The sequence below is a fragment of the Ochotona curzoniae genome, unplaced genomic scaffold (genome assembly GCF_017591425.1).
Source record: "Ochotona curzoniae isolate NIBS_2020 unplaced genomic scaffold, NIBS_Ocur_1.0 contig_1, whole genome shotgun sequence".
Classification (NCBI taxonomy): Eukaryota; Metazoa; Chordata; class Mammalia; order Lagomorpha; family Ochotonidae; genus Ochotona; species Ochotona curzoniae.
Window position 1 is genome coordinate 23,517,753 of NW_024464918.1, and position 26,944 is coordinate 23,544,696.

Here is a 26,944-nt window from a genome sequence, read left to right on the forward strand (position 1 = left end):
TTGTATGTGTTTGTCACAACTTGTAAAACCAGACACCCAAAAGAATAAATATCACTAAAGATAAATTTCAAAAAAATTTAAAAAGCTCATTTGGCTGTTCCTCAGACTTGTGACTGTAGAACTAGGGACATCAGTTAGGAACTCATCGGAGTTGTTTAGGTCAGCTCTGATGACAGCCTGGCAAGGAGCAGTGCCTTCTGTTCCCCGCTGCACCTGTCCTGCAGCTGTGCGTCCAACAAGAGGATGACAGGCTTTGAATTGGATGAGAAGGCTCTTCATGGCCCCTTAATTATCACAAAATAAGTTATTTATTTATTTATTTTGGTTTTTACCTAACTGTTCAGTCTCCAGGTGAGCTCTGCTGTCATATTTTCAATCAGCAACATGCACAAAGGGCCCCCAAGGGGTTGTTTCTGCCCTGTCCTCTGCCAGCATGATGAATAGCTTCTTTGGAGAAGGGACTGCTGGTCTCTTAGATTTGCATTCTTTTGAAACAATTAGCCATGAGGTTCGCTGGGCTGGGTTAGGCTCAGATAACCCAGGCAGGCCTTATTGGAGACGTTCTGACAAGAACAGGCATAAACCCAGCGCTTGTTGGACCACCTTTTCATGCAGGTGCAACTCAGTAAATCAAGTGATACATTAAGAGGAAAAATTCTTGCGTATGCCAAAAAGCCACGTCACTCTTGTAAGAAAGCATTCCTAAATTCCAATTGCTTTGCATGGCAGTGGTAATTCACAGCTTATTTAAAGAGTTCTCAGCAAGCGCTAGCCTTAATGAAATGACTGAAGTCAAAATGTAAGTGCTGCTTTCAAAAGCTCAATTCAGATTTTAAGTAATTTTTGAAAACCAGGTTCCCAGATTAGAGCAACCACTTGATTATCTCCTTCCCCTCTCCTAGCAATTAGGAGAACAAATGAAGCAATGGCTAGTTTGATGGGGGTTGAGGGTTCTTGTAATCACTCACTTTGGAGGTGAGGAGTTAGGGAGAGTATACAAATGAGTAAACATTAAATGCGGTTTTGAAAAAATGGGTCTCAGAAAAGGGTAATAAAATGAGTGGGTGCCTTTCCCTACCGTGGCTACTCTGTAGATGCATGCCAGTGCAGAGGAGCGTGAAAATGTTTAAGCATCTCCTGTGGGTCCCACTGCATGTTAACTGCAGCCAACCTCTGTCCTGGGTGACTTAACCATTGCTTCCCTAGCATTGTAACTGAGCTTCCTCAGCAAACTTTACTTAACCTCGCAAATGGCAAATGAGTCCACCACTTCCCTAATCAGAAGGTGCTCTCTGCATTCTCTCCTCTGCAATCCCTAAGTCCTGTGGATTTGACCTCTTTTATTTTCAATGTTTATTTTATTTATTAGAAAGGCTTAGCTACACAGAGAGTGGTCTTCCATCTGCTGGTTTATTCCAAATGGCCATAGCAGCTGGGGCTGGGCCAGGTCGAAACCAGGAGCCACAAGCTTCCTGTGGGTCTCCTTCATGGAGTGCAGGGTCCCACGAACTTAGGCCATCTTCCACTGCTTCCCCAGGTTCATTAGTAGGAAGCTAGATCAAAAGTGGAGCAGCGGTGACTTGAGGCTGGCGTCCATGTAGGATGTTGGCATCGCAGACAGCACTGTACCCTGTCAGGCCACAGTGCTGGATTTGGATTTTACCTTCCGAAAGGTACTTGAACCTGTCTACTTGCTTCCAGTTTACTGGTCTAAGCTACAGTCACTTCCTAATTGAGCCAGACTTCATAGCTGGTCTTTCTCATTTTCCTTTTTTTTTTTTTTCCTCTTGCCCTGTCTAAATTATCCTGTTTTGCAGTGAGAACAGGATTTATAAAACCAATCACGATCAAGTCATTATCTCACTTAGAACCCTCCAGTAGCTTCTACTGAATTGGGAACAAATCAGCTTTTTATGGCATGGTAAGAACAACATATAGAAATACTTGGCGTGTTTCTATATATTTCTCTGAGGACTTCAAGTTAAGTGAGGCCATATATGTGACTGTCTCAAGTCAGTGGGATCTGCGTGGGAATGACATGTATCACTTATGGGCTAAGGCATGTTATTGCCAGTACACGACTCATTCATTTATTCTTCCACTAAGAAAGGCCATGTGTTCTTAGTGGTGCAGTGACAAGATGGTCCAGCATTACTAGTTTGGGTTTCTGGGTGACCACGTGGGTAGAGCCTCTCGTTCTGCTGTACTGGACATGGAAATACCACTTTCTTTCACTCTGTATAATTGATCTCACTTACAATACCTCAGTAGTGTCCAACCTTATAGTCTGTGGCGCTAGAAACTGTATTTGTTTTATATCTTTGGAACTCATCACAGGACCAAACACAGCAGACATTCCATGAAAAAGTATCTGAATGATATGTTTTAAGAGAGGGTCACATTGAATGGTCTCCTCCCTGTATTATTTTCCTCATAACTCTGACCACCTTCCAAATACATTTTCATTCATTCACTTGCTCAGACATCTTTTAAAAAAGGAACACCTACTCTGTGTTACCCTAGCGTGGGAATTGTGACTGACACACCGTCTGGTATTCAGACAGGAAAGAGACCACTGAGGCTCCAACCACTTTCTGACATTTTACCAAGAATGTCAATTTTTATCTGAGCCTTAGAACAGATTGAGAGAATTGGATAGGAATTCCTGGAAAGGGTCCCAGCGAATGAAAAAGCATTAGGAATGGCATGTTGTTTAGGGGAGGTGCTGAGAAGACCAGCCTCTCTGGGTCTCTCTCTTATCGCCCCTTTGTGCAGCTCGGCATTGATTGAGCAGAAGGGCTACAGAGACCCCTGAGAGCTGGACGGTGCTCTGGGCGCACCATTCATTTTATAACCGGCTTTGGCTCCTGTGAATGATAGCATTGATCTCTTTCTCCCAATTCTGCCTCTATTCTGTTTTCATGTTCCCTCTCCCGCAGGGCAGAGAACACACCTTCCACTTCCCTCATAGCTCTCTACCATTCACTTTTAAAGGCTTTATGCATGCTAAGCACCTAATAAATGCAGTCAAACAATGAAGCCTCTGGTTTAAATTTGTAATGATTTGCTGCCTGCTAGGCTAAGGTACAGAGCTAATGATGGTGAGGGCTGACAGTTTATAATACTACTCTGGAGAAATAGAGAGCCTAGTAGGATTTCTTCGAAAAAAGCAAGTAAACAAATCGCAAAACAAATATATACTCGTATGATGCAGAAAATGCAAATTGGTTGAATTAAAAAAATGGACCGTCAGCATCTAGTGATCTGTCAAAATTTGGTGTGTATCTCATGCTTTATCCGTTTATAAACACACATGCACATGTATAGTTAGCCTCATTTAGATCAACTTATTATTTTTATTGGCTAGAAAACACATATAAGATTTGCCCTATTAATCCTTTTTAAGGTAACAGTTCACTATTGCTAAGTTCAGTGACGTTGTTAAGAAACAGATTTTTATAACTTCTTTTTCATAAAGTGGAACTTCATATTCACGAATGTTTTCTCACCTGACAATAAATCATTGATTTTTCTATAATACCAAATACTCCACAATACAAATATTGTTCTCTAACAGTGTTTGCAGTGGGTATAGTCTTTTCCATCACCATAGTTTTTGAAAATCAAATCCTAATTTTTTTTTCTCAGGATGACTTCTTATTTTTCACCATTAGACACAATACCATGGTGAATATTTTTGCATCTCTTGCACATATGTGTTTGCATATTTGTTGAATTTGAAGATGTGGAGCTGCTGAGCCCTAGGAGGTGTATGTTTCTGAGATTGTTGATACAAATTTGCATTTCCATGTGAAAAGATCTCATCAGTTTGCACAACTGTCAGCCGTATGGCAAGGGCCTATTTCCTCACACTTGCCAAAATCAGAAATTACTGCGTATGGTATAGTCTTAGGATACTTTAACTTAGGTAGGTCTAAAACAAGCCTCATAAAACATACAGTTTGCCATCAGGTGTCCTGGGGAGTCGGGTCACCTGACTCCCCTGCTTGGGTCAGCTGCAGATTGGAGATCCACGTACCTCCACAAACAGGATAGGGAAGATGCCCACTTTATCTCCCAGCTTGCCTTCAGCCCAGTTCTCATCCACTCGGCTGATCACAGTGATGATGTCGTCCTGGAACGGAAAGTCTCCCGGTCAGCATTTCCTCTCAGTTTTCAGGTCACAAAAGCTTTCCATAGCGGTCAGATTGGAGTCCCACATGACATAAGGTGCATGCTTGTGGCTCTTGCATGATTTACTGAACAACACTTCCTGCTAAACTGAACTCTCTCTGTAAAGGGCTGAATGCAGGTCCCCAAGACAATAAGGGGCATAGAAATAATTTGGAATATCAATGACATCCAACAGAAAAGCTTGGATATATTTCTTGTTTTCAATCACTTGCAGTGCCCAAGGTTTTCATTGAAGTTAATCTGTAACCAAAAAGCATAGAGTCTGGCATTGAATGGCGGTAGATTAAGCTTCATGCTACAGCAGCATCCCACGTGGGTGTTGGTTCAAGTCCCAGGTGCTCCATTTCTGGTTCACCTCCTGATAATGTACCTAGAAAAGCGGCAACCGATGGTCCCAGTACTTGGGCTGCTGGCCCCCTGTGAGAAGCCCAGATGAAGCTCCTGGCTGCTGGCTTTTGCTTAGTACAGTCCCAGCTGTTGCAGCCATCTGGGGAATGAACCATTGGATGGAAGATCTCTCTCTGCCTATATCCTTTTTGTAATTTTGCCTTTCAAATAAATATAAACAAGTCTTAAATCAAGGATAAATTATGTGCCTGTTTTGAAAGCTTTTTAGAATCTATTCAATTTTTACTGTATCAAAAAGTAGCTTTTACTTAAATTTTTCTTTTTACTGAAGGTTTTATGTAGATGTGCAGAAATACTGTTTAAAAGATTTTAAAAGAATTTTATTTAATTTTATCTGAGTTGCAGAGAGAGAAGGAGAGACAGAAAGATGTTCTGTCCGCTGGTTCACTGTCCAAATGACCAGCAGTGGCTGGAGCTGGGCCTGTTCAAGGCCGGGGATGAGGAGTTTCCTCCCAGTTTGCCACTAAATGCTGGGCTCAAGTACTTGAGTACCACAAATACCAAGTGCTTGGGCCATCCTCTGATGCTTCCTCAGGCTGTTAGCAGGGAGTGGGATCAGAGGTGGAGCAGCTGGGACTCGAACTGGCACCCATAAGGAATGCTGTCATTGCAGGTAGAAGTTTAGCTCCCTAAGCCATGGTTTGGCTCCCAAAATGTTTGAAAATACAAATAAGCAAAGCAAGAGAAATTTTCTGCAACATTAGAGATACAACTACTGTTAATAGCTAAGTTGATACATGACCCAGATTCTTCTATATGAAGATAAGACATATAAACATGCTTCTTTCAAAAAAACTTTACAAAAGCACGCATGTGCATGGTGAAGAGCAAGCATTTAGGTGTAATGCTTGAGCAATTTTAAAATCTGCATATATCAATCCAGAATGTTTCTTTCTTCTGTTTTTTAAGCTTTATTTTTATTGGAAAGGCAGATTTACAGAGATGAGGTGAGACAGAGGGAAAGCTCTTCCGTCTCTGGCTCACTTTCCAAATGTCCACAACAGCCTAGAAGTGAGCTGATCTGAAGCCATTAGTCAGAGCCTCTTCCAGGTCTCCCACATGAGTGCAGAGTCCCAAGGCCTTAGGCCATCCTCTACTGCTTTCCCAGGCTATAAGCAGCAAGCTAGAGGGGAAGTGGAGCAGCCAGGACATGGACTGGTGCCTGTATGGGTCCTGGCTGTGGCAGGTGGAGGATTAGCTAATGGAGCCACTACAGTGGGCTTAAACACATTCCTCACACACAGAAGGCTCCCCTGTGCCCTCTTCTTCAGCTATGGAAACCCACTCTTTGCACTTTCAGAGCTGGAAAAGATTTATCTTGTTAGGCGTCCCTTTGAGCAAGGTCTACAGGACACACTGGGTTTTTTAGTTTTTTTCATACATCAGGAATACCCTTCATTTCCGTACAGGTTCATCAGTCTAAGCCCATGAACCAATTCACTGAAGATCTCTCAATCTGCTTGGGCATCTGTTCACGCACATCTAGATGTCCTCATTGCGCACTGCCACTGCACATCTGTAAGCTTTTCATCAGTGCTAGTCCCTCCTGTCAGTCCACTTCGAACACTGAGTGGACAGGAGCAGGGTTTGTTGTGGTCATCTCTGTTGTCCTGGCACTTAACAAAGCAGTTCCCCTTAGGCTGTGTTAGTAAATGTTTCTGGGATATATGCATGCGTAAGTGAATGCATGAATGTGTGAATAAATGGCACAGCTTAGTGAGACAACACTAAGAAAAGAGCAGCGGTGAGAGAGGAACTCTTGAGTTTAACTTGCATGTGTTTGATTCATGAAGGGAAGGCCATGAAATTTCCTAGTGTATTCTCAGCCATCCCTAGCCCTCCAGAATGGACCCAGCCCTCACTTGCTTTTTTGCCACAATTTATCAATTCTGTATCTGCTTTCTGTGCTGGATAATTGGCTCCTCAAAGACAGGCAGTGGGCCCAGCGCAGTAGCCTAGTGGTTAAATCCTCACCTTGCATCTGCCAGGATCTTATATGGGCTTGTGTCCTGGCAGCCCTGTTTTCCATCCAGCTCCCTGCTTGTGGCCTGGGAAAGCAGTGGAGGACGACCCAAAGCCTTGGGACCTTGCATCCGCGTGGGAGACCCGGAGTTTGGTTTCTGGCTTGGCTCCAGGCTCCTGGCTTCCTGCTAATGCAGATCTTGGGCAGCGATGAGGTTCCTGCCACCCAGACAGAGACCTTGACTCTGGTCCTGGTTCTTGCTTCAGCCCCTCCAGTTCTAGAAGGTGTCAGGACTATGAACCAGGACATGGAGCTCTGTCTCCTCTCTCCACCTCTCAGAATACGTAAGGTGAATATGTGTGGAAATGAACTGACCTTCCTTTCCATGTCATCTAAGCACAAACTTCCCTTAGGAGTCTCTCTCTCTCTCTCTCTCTCTCTCTCTGAAGTGCTAAGTCAGCAATAAAACTATTCTTTCAAAATCTGGAAGAGGCTGAGGTTATATAGTTACGGAAAATCTGAGGTAAATCTCATTTCTGGTAGTGGTTTAATAAAAAGATTCTGCAAAATGAAAGACTTCCTGAGCAGTGGTGCTGCCGTTTTTAGTACTCAAATTTCATCTACTCATCACAAGTACTAAAGAATGAAACAGTTTCCACTTTAATGCTAAAGAGAGTCAGGGGCCCGGTGTGATAGCTCATTTGGCTAAACTTCCTCATGCAAGTGCTGGGATTTCATATGGGCACCAGTTTGTATCCAGGCTGCTCCACTTCCCTTCCAGCTCCCTGCTCAATGGCCTGACAAATCAGTGGAAGATGGTCCAAAGCCCTGGGATTCTGCATCCACATGGGAGACGTAGAAAAAACTCTTGGCTTCTGGCTGCAGATCAGCTCAGCTCTGGCCGTTGTAGCCATTTGGAGAGTGAACCAGTGGGTGGAAGATCTTTCTCTCCTTCTCTCTGCAAATCTGCCTTTCCAATAAAAATAAAGAAATCTTTTTTAAAAAAGATTATTTATGCATAAGAAGTCTGATCATCCCATCGTGTTAGCTTGAAGTGTTTAAAATGCTATGGTAATAACAAAGCAGGATGCTGTAGATGAGTAGAAGTAACTGACTGCAATGAAGTCATCAAACATGCCCATACCAGTCATGTGGCAAAAGCGGTAGGAGCTGTGGTTTTGAATAGCAGGTTATTCAAATATGTCTTTATTTTCTGTCCACATATCTCCTATTGCTGTGTGAGGACACTAACAGTGGCTTGTTAACGTTCAGTCCCCACTGTCTGCAAGGAATAAGTGCTCTGAAGTGACCGTAGAATGAACGAATGGATGATTTTTTTTGTAATTGCAGTAGAAAGCCTTAAGAATTTCTAGGAAACTCTTACTACATTTTTCTAGAGATTTTTACTTCTATGTATAGTTTGAAATATATACATGTTATAAACATGTAGTCCTGTGTGCTCCCTAATGACTTCATTGGTCACCCCGTCTCTTACCTTGAGGAAGGTCAGGCAGTCTTGGTTCTCGCTCTTGCCCTTGGTTCGTAGATCAAAGTTGTAAAGGGCCCTGCAGAGCGGTGGAGGCTGGGGCAGCTGCTTGATGACTTCCACAGCGCTGGCTGGGAAGATCCCACTGGCCCCGCCGATCTCCCCCTGCAGCCAGTTCTCGTCGAGCTGTCTGCGGAGAAGGATGACGTCTCCCTTGGTGAAGCTCAGGTCGCCAGGACTCTGTCCTCTGTAGCTGCACAAGGCTTTTGCTCGAGGTACCTGCAGCGACACAAGGCAGTGATTGGCTTAGAGACTAGGGGAGCAGGTCTGCTGTTCATGACTCATGTGCAAGCACTGCCGATGTGCTGTGTATGAATTGATGGTACATGCAGGCACCATCTCTTTTAAGCTAGCCAGCACCTTTTAAATGTGGACAAGAATTGTATTTATTGAATCTTTACTTTGAAGGGAGAGAGAAAAAGTGAACACACACATGCATGCACACACTTCCATTTGCTGGTTCATGAACGCAACATAGATGGATGCTGGGCCAGGCTGAATCCAAAAGTCTGGGAATGGCGGAGAGCCAACCAACCACTTAAGCCAACAATCATTGCCTCTGGGGTAAACATGAAGGTGAAGTTGGAGTACGAAATGGGAGCTGGAACGTAACATGGACACTCTAGTAATGGGACGTGAGAGTCCCAACAGACGACTTAGTTTCTATACCACATGCCCACCTTGGAGGTAGGCATTCATTATCCCCTGTTTATAAAATAGGATGACTGAGACAGAATGGTTCAATAACATGTGTAAGGTGGCACACCTGGAAAATGGCAGATAAGGGCAATGGGAAAAGGAGACCTTTCAGTATACCTGATCCTAGAACCTTGGCCTGTTTTTTTTTTCTTTTTTTAAGAATTAGTATTTTACAATTAGGTTTAATTTTAATTTTTAAGCACTTTCGATATGATTTGTAGGTATAGTTTTTTTTTTAAAGATTTATTTTATTTTTATTGGAAAGTTAGATATACAGAGAGGAGGAATGACAGAGAGGAAGATCTTTAATCTGCTGATTCACTCCCCATGTGGCCACCATGGCCAGAGTGGAGCCCATCTGAAGCCAGGAGCCTGAAACCTCTTCTGGGTCACCCATTTGCATGCAGAGTCCCAAGATTTCGGCCGCCCTTGACTGCCTTGTCAGGCCATAAGCAGGGAGCTGGAAGGCAAGTGGGGCTGCTGGGATTGGAACCAATGCCCATATGGGATCCCAGTGCGCACAAGGCAAGGACTTTAATCACTAGGCTGTCATGCCAGGTCATTTAGGTACAATTCTAAGAAAATAACAATATTCCCTTCTTTCCCTTCTATCTTTCTCCATTTTGTTTTTTTCCCCAGCTTTTGAGATAACATATTTGAAATTTACATTGTAGTACAATGGCCTAACACTTTGCTGAATAAAAAGTGTAGCAAGTAAAAAGAGTTAACAAGAAGACTTTTGTGAGAATATAGACAATGGCTATAAAGTTTCACAAACTGTATTTGCAGCGATACTGACTTGGGTATTTTTTTTTTCTTTAGTTTTTAGCTGCCACATATAAGGGAGAACATGAGGTACTTGTCTTTCTGCATAGATCCTTGTAACTAATGACTGTGATGTGGTCTGGGCTTTGGGCTTAATTCCACCACTCTGAGCTTGAATGAGTTGGTGACTCTCTGTAAATCCCGATTTTGAGTTCTGGCTGAACCTCTTTCCAGTGGTGGGGCCATGGTCATGTGTTAAATGGGGTATTGCTAGGATGCTGACTTCACTGGTTGTTGTGAGGATAAAGAGTATCCACAGTGTTTATTTAACGTCTTGCCTAGCAGAGAATGTGTTCAATAGCTGGCATCCGTTCTCATCATTGCTTCGTAATGCAAGGCTACCGGTACTGGTTCTTGCTACTCCTCAGTGTTGGTAGAAAGAAAACAAAGTGTTAGAAGAGAGAGTGATGCAACTTAATTGGTCTTCTGCCTTCTCCAGAAATCGTAAATCTCATGAGTGTCTGGATCATTAGGAAGCTCAACCGAGACAAAGAAACAATTAGTCAGAAACCAATCATCAGGTTTTTTTTTTTTAAATCAGTGTATAAATCATCATTTGTCAAATCAGCTGCTTGTCTAAATAATTATTTCAGTCAAATTCATTATATTTTTTCAAAACGAAACTGGTTCTTGCACACGGAAATGGCCTCATCCTGGCCTTGCTTTACATTGACATGGTAAACCCAAACTTTCAATAACTTCAGGTGAATAGAAAGCCCTTTCGTCACTTGGAGTCCTATCTTATTTTCTGCTTTTCTGGCAGTGGGGTGAAGCTGTCCCCTCTCGCAGTGGCACTCTTAAGGCTCATTCGTGAAGCAGTAATTGAAACCACTGGAGATCTTCAGACTCTACACTAGCGATGGGTAAGGGAAATTCCAGGCAGGCAGCTTGGGGTGGAGACAGGATCGACCGCCCCTTTTCTGACGGGCTGCACAGCTGTGGACACAGTAGGGAAGGCTTGGAGACTAGAAAAACCACAGAATACAAGCTCAGCCCCAGGAAACTGCTGTACAAACGAGCAAAGACATGTGTTCTAGACAGATTAACACGAAAGTAAGTAGGGTTTGGTTGAATACATTAGGATACATCCATACAATGAAAACCTCAGTGCTCATTAAATTTGATGGTGCTGCTCTGTAATTAATAGCGCCAAATGTTACTCGTAGTGTTAAGTATAATAGGAGAAGATGAAATAGTTTTGTAGGCTACATTTTTCCCTTATGAATGCACTCACAGAAACACACGTAATTTTTAACCTGGGAAATTGAGAGCCGTAACTCAACATGAAGAATGATTGTTTCTAAGTATGAAGATATTTGAGTATTGAAAAAAAATTTTTCCCCTTAAATATTTGTCATGGGGGGGGTCATTTTTACTTTTTTTTTAAGATATATTTTTTGAAAAAATTTTTGCCACATTGACTGCATACGCAGACTTTTCATTCTCCTTTCCTTTACCCTGCTTTGTGGAAGGCAGACAGAAACGGCAGGGCTCTGGCTGCCATCATCCAGAATAACGAGGCAGAGCACTGCATGCAGATAGGGAGGGAAAAGGCCTGGGCTGCACAGCCGTCCCTGCCACCCTGCACGGACAAGTCCACCCCCAGACTGTTTTCTGAAACCGAAACACACTTCCACTTTGCTGAACGTATTATTCTTTTGGAGTTACTTAAAGAAAAGGGAACAAAGGAAGAATGAAAATATAAAGAAGAATGTAAATACCTTTGGCTTTTCACCATAAGAATCCTATGATCAGGGCCCGGTGCGAGGGCCTTGTGGCTAAAAGTCCTCACCTTGAGCACACTGGGATCCCATATGGGTGCTGGTTCTAATCCCGACACCTCCACTTCCCATCCAGCTCCCTGCTTGTGGCCTGGGAAAGCAGTTGAGGACAGCCCAAAGCCTCCAGACCCTGCACCTTTGTGGGAGATCCGGAAGAAGCTCCAGGCTCCTGGCTTCGGATCAGCACAACATCGGCCGTTGTGCTCACTTGGGGAGTGAATCATTGGACGGAAGATCTTCCTCTCTGTCTCTCCTTTCTGTATATATCTGACTTGCGATAAAAACAAATAAATCTTTAAAATCCTATCAGTAGCTAATCTTCACTAAGCACTTTCCTATGTGCTGTGTGAAGTACATTTTACTGAATTCTCACAGCGACCTTGTGTTATTTCTAACATAGTGGTGTGGTTAGAAAAGCGAGAATCAAAGAAGTTGAAAGTTGCTCAAATCCACCAAAAGCTGGGTGATGAGTGTAAGATGTGACTTCAGGTCCACCTGCCAAGCCCACACTCTTAACCAGTATTTCCCAAAAGAAAATCTGTGGTGTCCCTATACCAGAATCTTGGGAGATATTCAGGTACAGACTCTTGAGCCCTGTCCATAGACTATTTCTTTGATCAGCATCTCTTGGAGCAGGATTCACATAGCTGCATCTTCATTAAGCAGTTTCATTAGCCAAGTTTGATGCTACTGATCTGGCTTTATCTTATCCTACTGCAAATGGGGACAAAAGAGTTTTGAAAATTGTCAATCTGCTTTCTTTTTTTTTTTTTTTTCCTTTCTGGAAGATATTTCCAGTCCAAGTGGTTCACATATTGCAGTGATTACTAGGAGAGGACATCCATCTATAATTACATAGAACGTGTAGGCGGCTTTGAAAATGGCTGTGCCTTGAAATGCCGGCCATTCCCATCTTTTCTTCATAATAAGTAAATATTGTAGAAGTGACTTACTAATTCTATTTTTTACTTGAAGACTCTCTTGGGCTTTCTCTTCCTTTTGGATAATCCCTCCCCTGGAACTCTGGTTTCTGCAGCTCTGGTGTTAAAGACATGGGCTCTCGCAGTGTGAAGTGGGATAGAGGGAGTCGGGCACAGAGGGGGTGCTGTGACAGGGAGGAAGGGAGGCAGCAAGTTCAAGGCTCTGAGAAGGGAACAGAATTGACATTTACTCAGATTCTGGCAGTGATTTTTTCTGCATTATTGCCCTACTGCACTTTTTAATGGGATTTCTCATTCCTAGTATCTGAGCATCCTAGGAAGTAGGTAGTGTCACCCTATTTTATCGATGAGGAAATATCTGTTCTGACATGGTAAATGTTACCAGACCAGGTCACACAGCCAAGTGCATGGCAGGTGCAGGACTGACTGAGGCTCATTCGACCATGAAGCCCTGGTGTTTCTGCCACTCTCATTATCTTCTGGCAGGTTCTATCTTCTGGTAGGTTCCAACTTCATAAAACTCATCTGGGGGCTTTGTTTTGGTAATCAAGTTTGGAAAAACTGAATGTGGCGTGCTTGCTCTCGGCTATTTTAGCACGAATTACTGAACTCAGGGCCCACATTTAAAAGTTAAGCACTGGAAGAGATCCAGCTGGTCGATTCTATGCAGTCCTCCACATATCTAGCAAAAACAAGTCCTGGTTCCGCCTCAGGTTTTACCCATTGTATTGTCAGCAACAGCTTTATCATCAACAATTCCTTTCTGTCTCAACAGGAGCAGGGGGGAGGGTGTCAAGGTTAATAGTCAGGTCATTTTCAAATTATTTTTCCTAGCATCTTTCACAAAGGCAGATATTCCAACTCAATGTTTATGTGTGCTGCCCAAACTTTGCTTTTCTGGGATTCAAAGAACTGACAACTTGTATGCTCTAGTAATATGACTAGTTCTATTTTTTCTCCAAAGAGCCTGGAAACATCAAGGCCCATGGTGCTGATGGAGGAGTGATGCATAGAGTCCAGAACCAATGAAGCCAGGACCCAGAGAGACATGGGCGATTTTATGTCATTGCTTTGCCAGATGCTCCCTTCTCTAAGGAACATACTGGCTCATCTTCCTCTACATCCTGGCATGCCATTCACTCTGCTCATATCACACATGGGGCTATGTGGCCTGGGCTGGTCATGAGAGCCCTTCAGTCCTTCTGGCATAGTGATTGGTGCACGGCAGGTGTGTGCCCCACTCAGGGCCAATCGGTATTTTGATATTTAGGTGCTGAGAAAGAGTCTTACTTTGGAATCATGAGCCTTGAACTATCACTAGAGCAGAATCTAGATGTGATATTGAACTATAGGGTCTGGGACATTGCTGCACCAGCAAGCGTAGCCTCCTGAAAGAGGCTTTGGTGGGCAGAAGAAATAGAGATTTAGTGTGATCGTTGCTTTAGTCGGCTCTCTGTTGCATAACCAGATACAACAGCGGATGATGCGACTCATGGCTCTGGAAATCCCAGTGCACGGTGCTGGCATCTATTTGGCGTCAATGAGGCTCTTCTGGCTCGGTCATGGCGTGGCATAGGATATCCCACAGCAAGATAGAGCAAGCAAGCCAGGGAGAGCTTGATTTTTATAAAGAAACTACACCCACCGCAACCCATTAATCCACTAATCCATTAATCTGTCCTTGAGGGCAGAACCCTCATGACCCAATCACCTCTTAAAAGTCCCACCTGGCTCCACCTCTTAAAACTTCACAATGGGGATTACATTTCAGCATGGGTTTTGATGGGGACAGTCTAGCCATAGCAACAGGTAACCATTCTGCCAGGGCTTTGACAGTAAAATCTGAAGGGTTCAATCCAGCTGGGCCTGAAAGATTCAGTGAAATGAGATCAACCCCCTCCACACCTCTATCTACTATATATTGCTTAAACTATTAGAAGTTATTTTTGGATTCTTGAAACAGGACAGGACTTAATGAAGACATATTCACATCCCAGAAACAACAAAACCTCCTAACAACCAAATATCCACACAGCGGGGAGGTGCAGCTGCCAGTCTGGTTGAGTTGATTTTCAGTTTAAATAAATGAAGGGAGGCATGCATTGGCAGTTGATTAAGAAAAGGAGTCCACATGCAGTGGAACCGCCACAGTGCAGACATGAGATCACGACCTGTTGCTGTGGAAAGAATGGGCCTGGTTCTCTCTGCTCCCGGCACCACCTGAGACTGGAATCCACATGTGGACATGAGCTAACTGCTGATGTATGCTGGTCCTAACAGCATACATGACTGGGGAGTAAAGCCAGGAACAAAACCCATCCCCATCTCAGATTCCAGTTATCACTCACCGGCCATGAATTCGTCGCTGCTGGGGAGTTCAGGATGGATGTCTAAGCAGCTTTTTTTTTTTTTTAAATTGTTAGTACTTTCCATGATGCAATTTTGTAGGTATAGAGGTTCCCTTCTGCCCTCTCACTTTCTCTCTTTTCCCCTCCTGCCATTACAGTAATATCATCCTTTAGTAACCGTTCAAGTTTTAACATTCTGCTACTTAAGTGTATTAGGGCATTGTAGGTATAGGCAATGGTAGAAAACCTAGTATCAAGTTGTCAAGGTGTATTTAACAGTTTTATTGGGAAGCCTGCTTTTGTTCTAAGTACCTTTGTATCTATCTGTGAGCCCTTATGCAAGTAGGCATTTAATAAATGCTTGACGAGTGAATGAATCAACAAACATCCATAAATTGCTATTCTTTGGACGAAGAGGATGCATGCAAGGTTTAAAAGTTTTGATAATAATTATTTAAAAACAGATCTACTGGCATGAACTGGGCAAAAAAGGGACTTTTTGGAATAGTTTTCCAACCTTCTGTCATTTAAAAAATTTGGTATTATAGGTACAGACACACAAAGGGTTCTGTTCTCATATAGGCTCAGGAAATACTGAAGTAATAATACAAATCACGTAGCATTTTCACCTGGAACACTTTGCAGAACATGCTTTGGGGATGCTGTGCAAGGTGAATGTGACTTTCTTTACATATAATTTACAGCATTGGTTAAGCAAGGCATCAACAAATTGTTCTATATCATCATTTCCTACTGGCTGCTTAACCCACGGCCTCCTTCACCTGTGGCCCTAGCCCCTTTCGGGCTGTTTGTTGGGGGCAGTGGAGTGTGTCTTAGAAAGTGTTGATTTGCCCTGGTGTGTATTTCCCCTTTCTGGTCACTAGGGAGACCCCTACCCTCCCATGCTCAGACAACAGGAAAATCAGATCCAGTTGGTCTTAGCAAATCCCAAACCAGCCATTGTCTGGGTGCTTAGAATCTTTAGAGGGCACCCAGCCCTGCCATCTTCTCAGAGATTCTGCAAATTTCTGATTCTAAGCATGCAGATTTGAGACATTAGGAGACATTTCATAGGAGTTTCCTTATATTGCAGAGAATTTATTTGTGCAGGGGAGGTACTGAGGTGCAATGCTGACACACACTCTGGCTTTTGCAACTTGGATCAAATCATGTAGTCTCCCCGACCCTTAGATTGCATCATCTGTAAATTGGGGCTAATGCTAAAACTTCCCTATGCTCAGCATAGCCAAGCTGCTGTGAGTTATCCCACACAGGCACATTCCAACAGGAGGTTTGGCTCTTACCCCAGGACGTAACCTTCCCACCCTTGAGATACCCTGCCTGACTTGGGGGACATTGTTGACCAGAGCATCTTGGGTCATGACAGGGTCGAAGTTGACAATACAATATAGTGTGGGTCCACTGGGACAAGCAGAAGCAGCTTGGCCTCTGGAGTGGCTAGAGACTAGGATAGCCATGAAGAGGGCCAGTCATGCTTATGGAACTAATCCTGTAAAACACCTGGAGACCAGGTCTCGGGGGGCTTCTGTGCGTGGCAATAAGGAGTCTTGCAACATGGCTAGGAGAAATAATGCTGTCTGCTGGACTCCACGGGAAGAAGGACGAGACTCCACATCCTGGACTCTGCCCTCTGTCCCTTTTGCCAGTGCTGCTTTCAATCTGTGTCATCTTTCACTGGAATAAACCATTACCTTGAGGTTTTTCTCCCCCCAGTTGTTGTTGAGTTATGGAAGTTCTAACAAGTCACTGAATCTGAGTGGTCTTAGGACCCCTGAACATACTACCTTGGGGATTTGCTGAGATCACGAATGATATGGGCCACAGGAATACTTAGTAGAATGCCTTGCAAATAATAAATGCCCCACAAGTAAAGATACTTAGAGGTCTTACCCAAGGGAAGAGAGATAGTAGGCCTGCTGTTATAGCTTGGGGCTGCCTTCCGCAGCTCTCTTCATTATTCTTTTTGGTACCTTTTAGTGTTTTTATTTATTTTATTGCAAAGTCAGATATAGATAGGAAAGACAGAGAAGAAGATCTTCCATCTGCTGGTTCACTTTTCAAGTGACCGCAATGGACGATCTGAAGCTAGGAGCCTAGAGCCTCTTCCAAGTCTCCCACATGGGTACAGGCACCCAAGACTTTAGGCTGTCCTCGACTGCTTTCCCAGGTGACAAGCAAGAAGCTGGGTTCAAAGTGGGGCTGCTGTGATTAGAACCATCACCCATATGGGATCCTAACATGTGTGAAACAAGCACTTTGGCCACTAGGCTACTGTGCTGGGCCCACACCTATATTTTTAAAGATTTTATTTTTTTATTTTACATTTTATTTCAAAGGCAGATTTACAGAAAGATAGAGAAATGTTCTATTTGGTGGTTCACTCCCCAGATGGTTGCAATAGCCAGATCTGAAGCAGCTGAAGCCAGGAGCCAGTTTCTTCCAGGTCCCCCATGTGAGTACAGGGGCCCAACAAATTGAGCCATCTTCCATTGCTTTCCCAGGTCATATTCAGGGAGCTGAACTAGAAGTGGAACAGCTGGGACTTGAACCAGCAGCCATATGGGATGTCAGTGCCACAGGTGGAGGCCTATTCTAGAATGCCATGGCATCACTGGCCCCTTGACAAATATTGTGTGTGTGTGTGTGTGTGTGTGTGTGTGTGTGTGTGTACACCAACTATGCAAGGCATATACAAGAATTTCGCCAAGCTTACGCTCTAGTTGGGGAAAGAAAAAATTTATAAACACATAAATTTACAGTGATCAGTTGGAATGAATGCTATGTAGGAACAGAATAAGGAGAGGAGAGGCTATGAAAGATGGGAAGGAAACCCATTTAAGGGAGACACACAATATCAACATGCCTGTGGCTGCATCTAAAATTCTGCCCTGTTATATGGCTTCAGTGCCTCTCTCTGTTTCTCTCCCCTCAGTCTTGTCTCTTAGACCTCTGAGTACTCAGGGGGTATCACAGTTCTCTCCTTTCCTTACGTATTTTCTGTCCGTTTAAATCAGTAGACATGGCATTACTTCCTTCTCCCTTGAAGCACCCAGGATACAGGGCTGCATTGTGGTACAGTGTGGCACAGCGATCGCTTGGCACACCTGCATTCCACATCAGAGTTCCTGGTTCCAACTTTAGTTACTCTGCTTCCAATCGAGCCTCCTCTTCATGTGTCCCAAGGCAGCAGATGATGGCTCAAGTACCAGGACCCCTGCCTCCCTTGCAGGAGACCTGGATGTAGCTTTGGGGTCGTGGCTTGGTCTAGTTTTGTTTGCTTTGGTCTCAGCTGTGGTGGGCATTTGGAAAGTAAACCAGCAGATTTGATCAATCTCTTCCTCCCTCCTCCCCCCTGCCCACCGTTATTCTGCCTTTCAAGTAGGTGAACATAAATAAATGGGCATTAAACATAGTCACCCTGGTTATGAAAGGCTGTTCTCCCTGATCTATCCTCCTTCCTTCATGGGGCCCTGGGGTTCTGGAATAGGAAAAGGTTGAATGAAACGGGCATCTGTGTCATATTGGCAGAGGAAGAGCCACTTCCCAGCAGTGCCTTCTTAAAAGTTGCATTTCAAACAGTTTGCTTCAAGGTCTCCCTCCTTTAAGACTTGCATCTGTGTGTCTGTATGTGCATGTTTCTACTTAAGTTGGTGGCACCAGAGGAAAAAGTAAGCTTGCCTTTGTGCTTGCTGGAGGCACCAAGCCCTGAGAAGCTAGAATTCTTCCCTCTCCGGGGCTGGAGTTGTACTCTAGCAGGTAAAGCTGCTGCTTGCCAGCATCCCACCAGTTCATGTCTTGGCTGCTCTGCTTCAGATCCTTCTCCCTGCAAATGACCTGGGGGAGCAGTGGAAGGTGACACAAGTGGTTGGGCCACTGCCACACACATGCGAACACACAGAGGCTCCTGACTCCTGGGTTGGCCTAACCCACTGCTGGCTGTTGCAGCCATCTGGAGAGTGAATTAGCAGATGAAAGATCTTTCTTCTGTCTCTCCCTTTCTCTGTAACTCTTTGCAAATCAATCAATCCATCCATCTTAAGAAGCAAAACTCTTCACTTTCCATTCTGTTGTCCTTGGAGACAAGATGTTTCACAAGCCGGATTTTGTGTAAATCTGCCATTTGCCTCTTTCAAATAAAAATTCAGAGTATTCCTTTTATTTATACCAAATGGAAAAGATATGACCTTGGAGGAGAAGTAGCCTGCCTGCCTACAGAGTTGGATTCGCTGGAAGGGGAGGGTAGCTGTATAACAGAGAGATGCACCTGTCCCTCTGGGTATTGGGTCATTTCTGTTAGTAGACAGGCCAAATTTAGGAAAGTCTTTGAGAAATGAAAGTCATCGCTGACAGTTAGCTATCAAAGTACCCAGCAGTTCTTTGCGATCTTTTTTTTTTTTTCATTCTGAAACAGAGATAATAGTGTCCCTTCAAAAAGGAGACCTTGCAGAATAGTTTGACAGTTTTTTTTTTCTCTAAGGCCATATCCAGATAGGTGCCAGTTTCTTTGGTATTGTCCTCTGTGTCCTCTACATCTTTGTTCAGAAAGTCTTTCCTTGGGTGGGCATTTGGCCTACGGGTGACATCTTTGGTTGGGATACTCATATTCCAAATGAGAGTGCCTGGGTTGGAGTTCTGGCTCCACTCTGTTTTTTTTAAAGATTTTTTTTTTATTACAAAGTCAGATATACAGAGAGGAGGAAAGACAGAGAGAAAGATCTTCCGTCCGATGATTTACTCCCCAAGTGACTGCAATGGCCAGTGCTGTGCCGATCCGAAGCCAGGAGCCAGGAACTTCCTCCAGGTCTTCCACATGGGTGTAGTGTCCCAAGACTTTAGGCTGTCCTTGAGTGCCTTCCCAGGCCACAAACAGGGAGCTGGATGGGAAGTGGAGGTGTCGGGATTAGAACCGGCGCCCATATGGGATCCCGGCGTGTTCAGGACAAGGACTTTTAGCTGCTAGGCCACGCCGCCGGGCCTCTGTTGGTGGTAATCTTGTGGGAACCTGTTGGATGTTAGGTCTGAGGGACACATGGACCTGTTTTAACCTGCACAATGCCATACTCAATATTATTTTCCTGTGGGACTAGCTCAGTGCACTGAGTTCAGTGAGTTCTCGCCAAGCTCAGCATATGCACAGCTCACTGTTGTCCCCTGCAGTCTTAAATTCTTTCCCACACTGTGAGAAATGGCACCTGACATGCCACTACTAGAGTTCTTGATCTGCTGGCCATCAGGTCTGAGGGTTACCTACACATGTCTTGGGTGGAACCTTTAGGATGCCACGCTGTTGCAATTCACCGAGTCAGAAATGAGTTCACTCCCAGCTCAGTGTATGCTCAGTCCTTTCTCTTGCCATTTCCTTTTTTAACAAAATGGCACCCGATTCAGCTCTAGAGGGGTGGACTGGGCTGTGAAATCCACCCTGTCCCCACACTGCCTATCTGGGATCTGCCGCTCTGTCACTGCTCCTGGTCTAATCAAACAGACCAGCAGGAGGGGCAGTTCTTTGTCTGGGTTCACCTCCCGAGGTCCCAGTGAAAGTCCCTTCCCACCTTGTTGCTGGTGGAGTTCTGGCTGCAGGTGGAGTTCAGATTGCTGTTTGCTGAATACTGCTGGGCTATTAGTCACTGCATCACCACACCATTGTTTTCACTGCTTTCTTGTGTCTGTCAGTCTCCAGGTACCCCTCTGCTATTGTTCTGTCCTGTCCTATCTCCTGGAATGTACCCTCTCTGCTTCATACTGGTTAATGTCTCTCCATCTGTTTAAATGTGTCCTTACCCTGTTCTGCCATGTTGGCTCTCCCCAAGATGGGAACTCTTTCTGGCTGGCTCATTCTGTTTACTGTGTATCTTTCAAATAAATAATAAAGGTTGCACACACACACAAAGGGGGAGCCAGCCAATGGCTCTACTGCCTAATCCTCCAAGTGCAGCACTGCATATCTGCTCCAGTTTGTGTCCCAGTTGTTCTGTTTCCCATCCAGCTACCTGCTTGTGGCCATCCTCTGCACCCTGCACCCATGTTAAGAAAGAAAAGACCCCTTTTCCAAGACTGGGTTGGGTCTCCCTCTATGCACCTACTTCCCCCATCATAGCTCTGTTTGAGATTGCTGGTTAAGTTTTCTGTGCACCAGACAGCAAGTTCCATAACTCCATGCTCTGTGATTTATTCTTCCTCATACCCCTATGCCATCCACTCATTCCCTCAACAAAAATGTCCTGTGCATCTACAACAAACAAGAGAGGCAATCTTTCCTCTTTATGGGATTTACATTCTAGCAGTAACAAGTAAGCACCATTTATTTGTTAAACACATAAATGAATAAACATTAATAAAAACCATGCCACTTAAACTCAACTCCAAGCTTTGACATTTTGTCAGCCTTGCTCCTAATACCAAGCTACAACATACACAATTCATTATTTCCCCCAAGTTAGGGAATATCCAAGCACACTAGCCACAGATAAATATAGCATTTTTCTTGGCCATCTTTTAAAAAGGCCCAATTATTTTAACCGTGCTTTGAGTTAGGTTTGTATTTATCTAGGTGTCTCCCTTTCTTTCTCTCAAAGAGATAAATAAAACAACAACAAAACCCGCCTAAGATGAATGGAAAGCTTTTTCTGTGTCTGTCTCTACGGGGTCACTCTTTTTGAGTTCTTGCACCCAATGCTTCCTGGATTGTGATACTTTTTGCTCTTTATTGCAATTATAATTATTTCCTTACTAGCACCTGCCTTGGAATCTCTGGCTTGTGGAAACTCTTTTCTTTCCTACATGCCCTTTGCACCAAGTGTGTAATCTCCATTGCAGGCAATGATGATGAGTGACAAAAATGCCAGCTGGGAGCTCCTGGAAAGGGAGCAAGACAGAGCAAGGAGCTATCGTTTTCTGCCTACCCACAATACTGAAATCCAATTTATCACCTTGCCACAAGAGTCAAAGAAAGCAGTTCTCAGCAGCTGTTGAACAGAGGGACTTCCAGCTCTTTCCCATGAGCTGCTGGTGTCATCGACACTCCTGGGATATGCCAGGGAATGGGTTGGCATGCAAGAAGAATTCTCTTGTTCTTGTCCCTAAGGCTGACTTTGGGTGGCCCTGTCCAAATGGCAGAGAAAAACACTCAACAATCATACCAAACTCTATTTGGTTTTGTGCCCTGGGTAGATATTCCTTATTATCTGCTGCCCAGAGTTATTACTCTTCTGGCCATTTTTGCCCTCTCGCAGTGTGCTAATAAAATATCGCACCCTCCCGCTCCCCACTGTTTTGTTTGTTTTTGAGGTTCTGGATTGTAACATTTGCCAGTTTCCATGGTCTTCATCCTTCTGCCTTGCTACCAGGGTGATATCATGGAATTGGACCTTGGGAGAGCTGTTCGCGGAAGCTGGTTCCAGTGCCCCACTCCAAACTTCCTATGGGAGTCAATGTTCTCTCTTGATTAGCATCACTGACTTTCCATTACTGGGATTTTAGGCTGATTTGCAAAGTGCGTTTGCACCTGCTATGTCATGGGTTCTAACTACGACACAGTGTGGCATTATTTGCTTCTAGGTGGAGGAGGAAAGTGAGGCATGGGGAGATACAAGTTGGCTCAGCTCTCACAAAGCTATGGTTTACTCTGTTTTAATCATTTCTCTCTTTTCTTGCCATTCTCCTCGCATATTGCCACACTGAAGCTGAACCAAACATCTTTTTGTATTACCAGTGCCCCATGTGGTCTCACCTCTTAAGTTCTTCCAGAATTCTTTGTACACTCCACCTCCTCCCTTTCCTGCTTTGCCCTTTTGGTCTCAGCTTGAATACCACAGCCCTCAAGGGTCATGTCACAGGGATTTCTCACATGGTTCATGAAACATTCTAGTATTCTCAACATAGTATTTGTCAAATAATGTTGAAGTGGCTTGTTCATTGATCTGCTTCCTCCCCCAGACTGTCAACTTTTTGAGAGCAGGAAAGTTTGTGTCTAGCTCACCATTGATCCTAATGCCTAGCTTGGTGCCTGGCCCAAGAGCTACCTTTTATTTTCATCAATTAGTTTAAAAGGTAGAATAAAAGAAGGGGGAAAACACACACACACACACACACACACACACACACACACACACACACACACACACACACAAACGAGAGAAGAGAAGAGACGAGATGAGACGAGACGAGACAAGATTTTTATCCACTGGTTCACTTCCTACATAGTTGCAAAAGCCAGGGTTGGTCTAGGCCAAAGCCAATAGCCAGACATTCTATATTTAAATCTCCATTCTGGGTGGTAAGAACCAACACATGCTTCCTCCCCAGTGTATTAGCAGAAATATGGACCAGAAGTAAAGTAACCAGAACTTGCGCAAAGCAGTCTTAATATGGGATATGGTTGTCCAAAGTGAAGCCTTAGCCCATTGTGCCACAACACCTGTTCCCAGCAGTATTTTGCGGAATAAACCTATGAATGATAGTGTGCCGGTTCCAGATTTTACACACTATTTTTAAACCACTATTCCAAATATCAATTTTTTTTTCAGATTGGTTGAGGTTTGGTCAAGGACTGGGCAAGCACCTGCTAGAGGGTACAGTCAGCCAAGCCAGACCTCTCCAGTGGCTAGCTGCATGTTCGCCCCCACTGAATCCTGACATAGGAACACAGAGCAGGGTGAGAAAGCTGTGTGCTGTGAAGTGTGCTCATTGCACACACGCCAGAGCACAGACACTAGAGACACCTGTACCCTGAGGAGATGATGGGTGCTTAGGGAGATACAGGAATCAGCAGATTTTACAGCTCCTGCAGGACCGAACCTTCTAGACCAGCACCAGTGCCCACAGTTCCCCTCTGAGGAGGCAGGAAGGTCAGGGTAGCTCTCACACAGGGAAGCTGCTGGCCCTTCGCTTTGACAGATTCAGATACACCAGAAGCCTTGACTATGAATATCTCATCATCTTCCTTAAAGTTTAGCAGGTGCTGCCACATAAACCAGATAGGAGTAGCCTGGCTCATCTTAGTAACTGCCTGGAAAAAGCAATGGAAGATGGCCTAAGTGCTTAGGGCCCTGCCACCCATGTGGGAAAAAAAGCATATGAAGCTCCTGGCTTCAGTCTGGTTCAGCCATGGTTGTTGTGGCCACTTCTGGGGTAAACCAGAGAATGAAAGGTGTTTCTCCCTGTGTTTCTCCTTTTTCTGTAACTCTTTTGAGTAAATAGATCAACAAATCTTTAAATAAATAGGATGATTATCTTTTAAAGGTGCCAACCGTAGTGTTGACATATGCTAGAGTGGCACATGTAGGCTTTGCTTCAATTTAGCCCAGTAAGTGAAAAAAGTGAATCAAGTATAGATGAACTGTGATTAGCCTTATCGTGATAATTACTGAAGCTGCATGATGGTTAATATTTTTTTTCTCCATTTTTGGGGAGTTTAGAAGTTCTCATAATAAAAATTTTCAAACAAATCAGAAAACTCAGTGTTGGTTAGGGGTGGGGCAAATAGACATCTACCTTCTTGAATGCTGACTACCAAATTTCACACAGAGAAGTGACTTGGGTACAACTCTGAGTTCTCTGTAACTCAGGAATCCCAACGTTAGGAAATTGTTCTGTGAACACTAAAGACTACATACGAGACTGCAGGACCATGTGTAACAGCAAAGAACTGGAAATAGATTCTGGTTACATGGATGACAGTACATTCCACTACTGTGGTATGCTAAACAGATTGAGAGACAATGAGACACACATAGAAACTCCATATGCATGTGCGTGTAAATATATACACATACAATGTACGAGAGTACTTCAAAGATTGTCGGTAACAGATGAACAGTTCAGAAATCTGCGCAGTTTTTCATGATGTGCATTTACTGTGGACATGATAAAGATCCCTTATATAGCAGTGTGTACACACAGAGAAAGCCTGGAAAAACACAGACTTAATTAATCTGGGGAGGGCGGGTGTTTGCAGCTGTTAAAATGAATCTGAGTTGCAGTGCTCACTGTGGTTGCCAGCAACATGTGTTGCCATGAAAAACCAACTGGCAGTTTGCTCATACACAAAATGGGAGGAATAATAGTACCTAATTTATGGTTATGGGAGTCGAGGGAGACACGTGCATTAAGTGCCTGGCAGATTCAAACATCCAGTAAACATCTGCCATCATTGTTCTCTCACGTCCACCTTCCAACAACCCCTCTGAGGTAAATATTATTAGACATCCATTTGGCAGATGAGGACATTGAGTCTTAGAGGTAACCAAGGCAGCTTCTGCAGGTCTAGGACAGTGAATTGATATTTTTTTTTTTTGTGACTTTGATGAGGTGACTGACACATGTTGATAGTTTAAATGTGACCAAGCTAGGAGCATTTATGACATGAGAATGAGCAAACACTACAGTTCTCCCAGAGAGCCACTTGTTGAGCGTTTCCCAGCACAATATCGTTTGGAGGATTTAAGTCACTTGTTTGAAGCCCTCTGATTGGAAGGTTCCAGAGCCTGATTCTGCCCAGGTCCAAAGGTCCTGGTTGAGTACGGTAAACATGCCTTACATGAATAAATATCTCTAAATGATGCCTACCTCACGGATGAAGCCCTTCACCATCATGGCCCTTGATCAGTGATTCTCACGTGTCAGGGTGCATCAATCAGAATTAGCCAGCCCACAGATGACTGGGCTGCACCTGCAGAGTTTCTTAGGCAGTAGATCCGAGATGGGACCCAAGAATCTACATTTCTATCCCGTTTCCAGGAAACACTGGTTCTGCTGACCTGGGTGCTACCCTTCTGATACAAAGTCCTGAGCTTCATGCTGTCACTTGGAGGCCTGGATCTGTTAGCTCCTTGCTGAGAAGGGTTAAGGTCTAGGTGCTGAGTTTTGTCCAGGAAGGCCACTTGGCCGTCTGCACAAAAGAAAAACAGTAGCCAGATCTTGGTGCCTTTCTCACCAGTTGGCCCCCCTTAAGCTCTGGCGGGGATCCCAGGAGCCAGAGCCTCTCCTGGTACATAGCAGAAGGCAAATGAAAAAAGAAACATTTCAAAGTCTATCTTTAAAGCCTGGCACAAAGCTGCCCTATAATTACCCGAGGTGATCTAGTTACAACTTCTCTCATATGGATGCAGGTTCATTACAAGGCTGCTCACACCATCCTCCAGAATTTAGTTAATGAATTTAGAGGGTATTTTTCTGACCCCACCCTCCTCTTTTAACTACTCCCTCTCCCTCCTAAATATTACACAAAACAAAACCAGGAAGGAAAATAAAGTAAATCCTGGGTTAGTGTTCCTAATCAGAACACGTTTATTTATTGACAGGCTCTGCTTTCACAAGCACAACTTCACCAGGCTAGTTTTCTGACTTGAATCGCTTACATTTTGCAGAACCTCTGGGGACACAGCAGGAAGACCTGGAATTGTCTCAGTACATACAGATTCTTGTGGTGGATACCACTTGCACAGAGCTCTGGAGAAGCCCACCTTGGTTGTTGGTTCTCCCAAGCTCACACAGACTTAACTTGTTCTCGGCAGCCATGCTCCATGAATACACCCATCCATCGTCATAGGAGGAAATAGATCAGGACAAGAGATTTCGGTGACTATTTTTCTAGTCTCAGTTTCAGGAGGTGGGAAACATACCCGTGGCTTAAAATGGACTGGAAGCTCATAACATTTAGACTTGTTTCGACTCAGTCTGGAAATGTGATTTTAGAAATATCATAAATGTGAATTCTCATGGACAGTTGGAATCCTGGTTTCTTGAGAATAGGCACTAAATCTTCTGTCTCTTTATAGCTCTACATTTATGAGCATATAATTAGTGTTAAATGAGCATCACAAATGATTATGAATGGCGGATGGTTACTGCGAAAAGAACAGGGCTTTTGAGTGAGTGTGATTGGAATTCAAATCACAGCTACATCTCCTCTACCCTGTGTGACCTTAAGCTAGTCAATCCCATCATCTGGAGAGGGCCGATCAACGGAAGTTGCTGAGTACTTATGTGTACCGACCCTGCTCTAAATACCAGGGCCATGTTAGGCAAGGAGAATTTCTGCCCTCAAGGTGTATGTGGCAGCAACAGAGCATGCCCCCAAGGGGCTTCTCAGGATGACTACTACCATGCATCCATTACTTGGTGTCTGCCATCCATAATGTTTATTGAACAAGTGCTACTATGTCCTGGTGTTGGACTTCAGCTAAGCTGTGCAGCAATCCATGGGCTAGGACCCTTCA

General features: G+C 44.1%; 1 protein-coding gene across 1 annotated transcript in view; it reads right to left on the reverse strand.

Moving 5' to 3' along the window:
- SH3RF2 (SH3 domain containing ring finger 2) overlaps window positions 1–26,944 on the reverse strand; it is a 102,666-nt gene that overhangs the window by 46,230 nt on the left and 29,492 nt on the right. The window contains exons 2-3 of the mRNA XM_040999284.1: window positions 8,061–8,330; window positions 4,040–4,135 (exon numbers count right to left, since the gene is read on the reverse strand). Of these exons, the coding sequence (XP_040855218.1) occupies window positions 4,040–4,135; window positions 8,061–8,330 (366 nt within the window). The remainder of the gene's footprint in view (window positions 1–4,039; window positions 4,136–8,060; window positions 8,331–26,944) is intronic.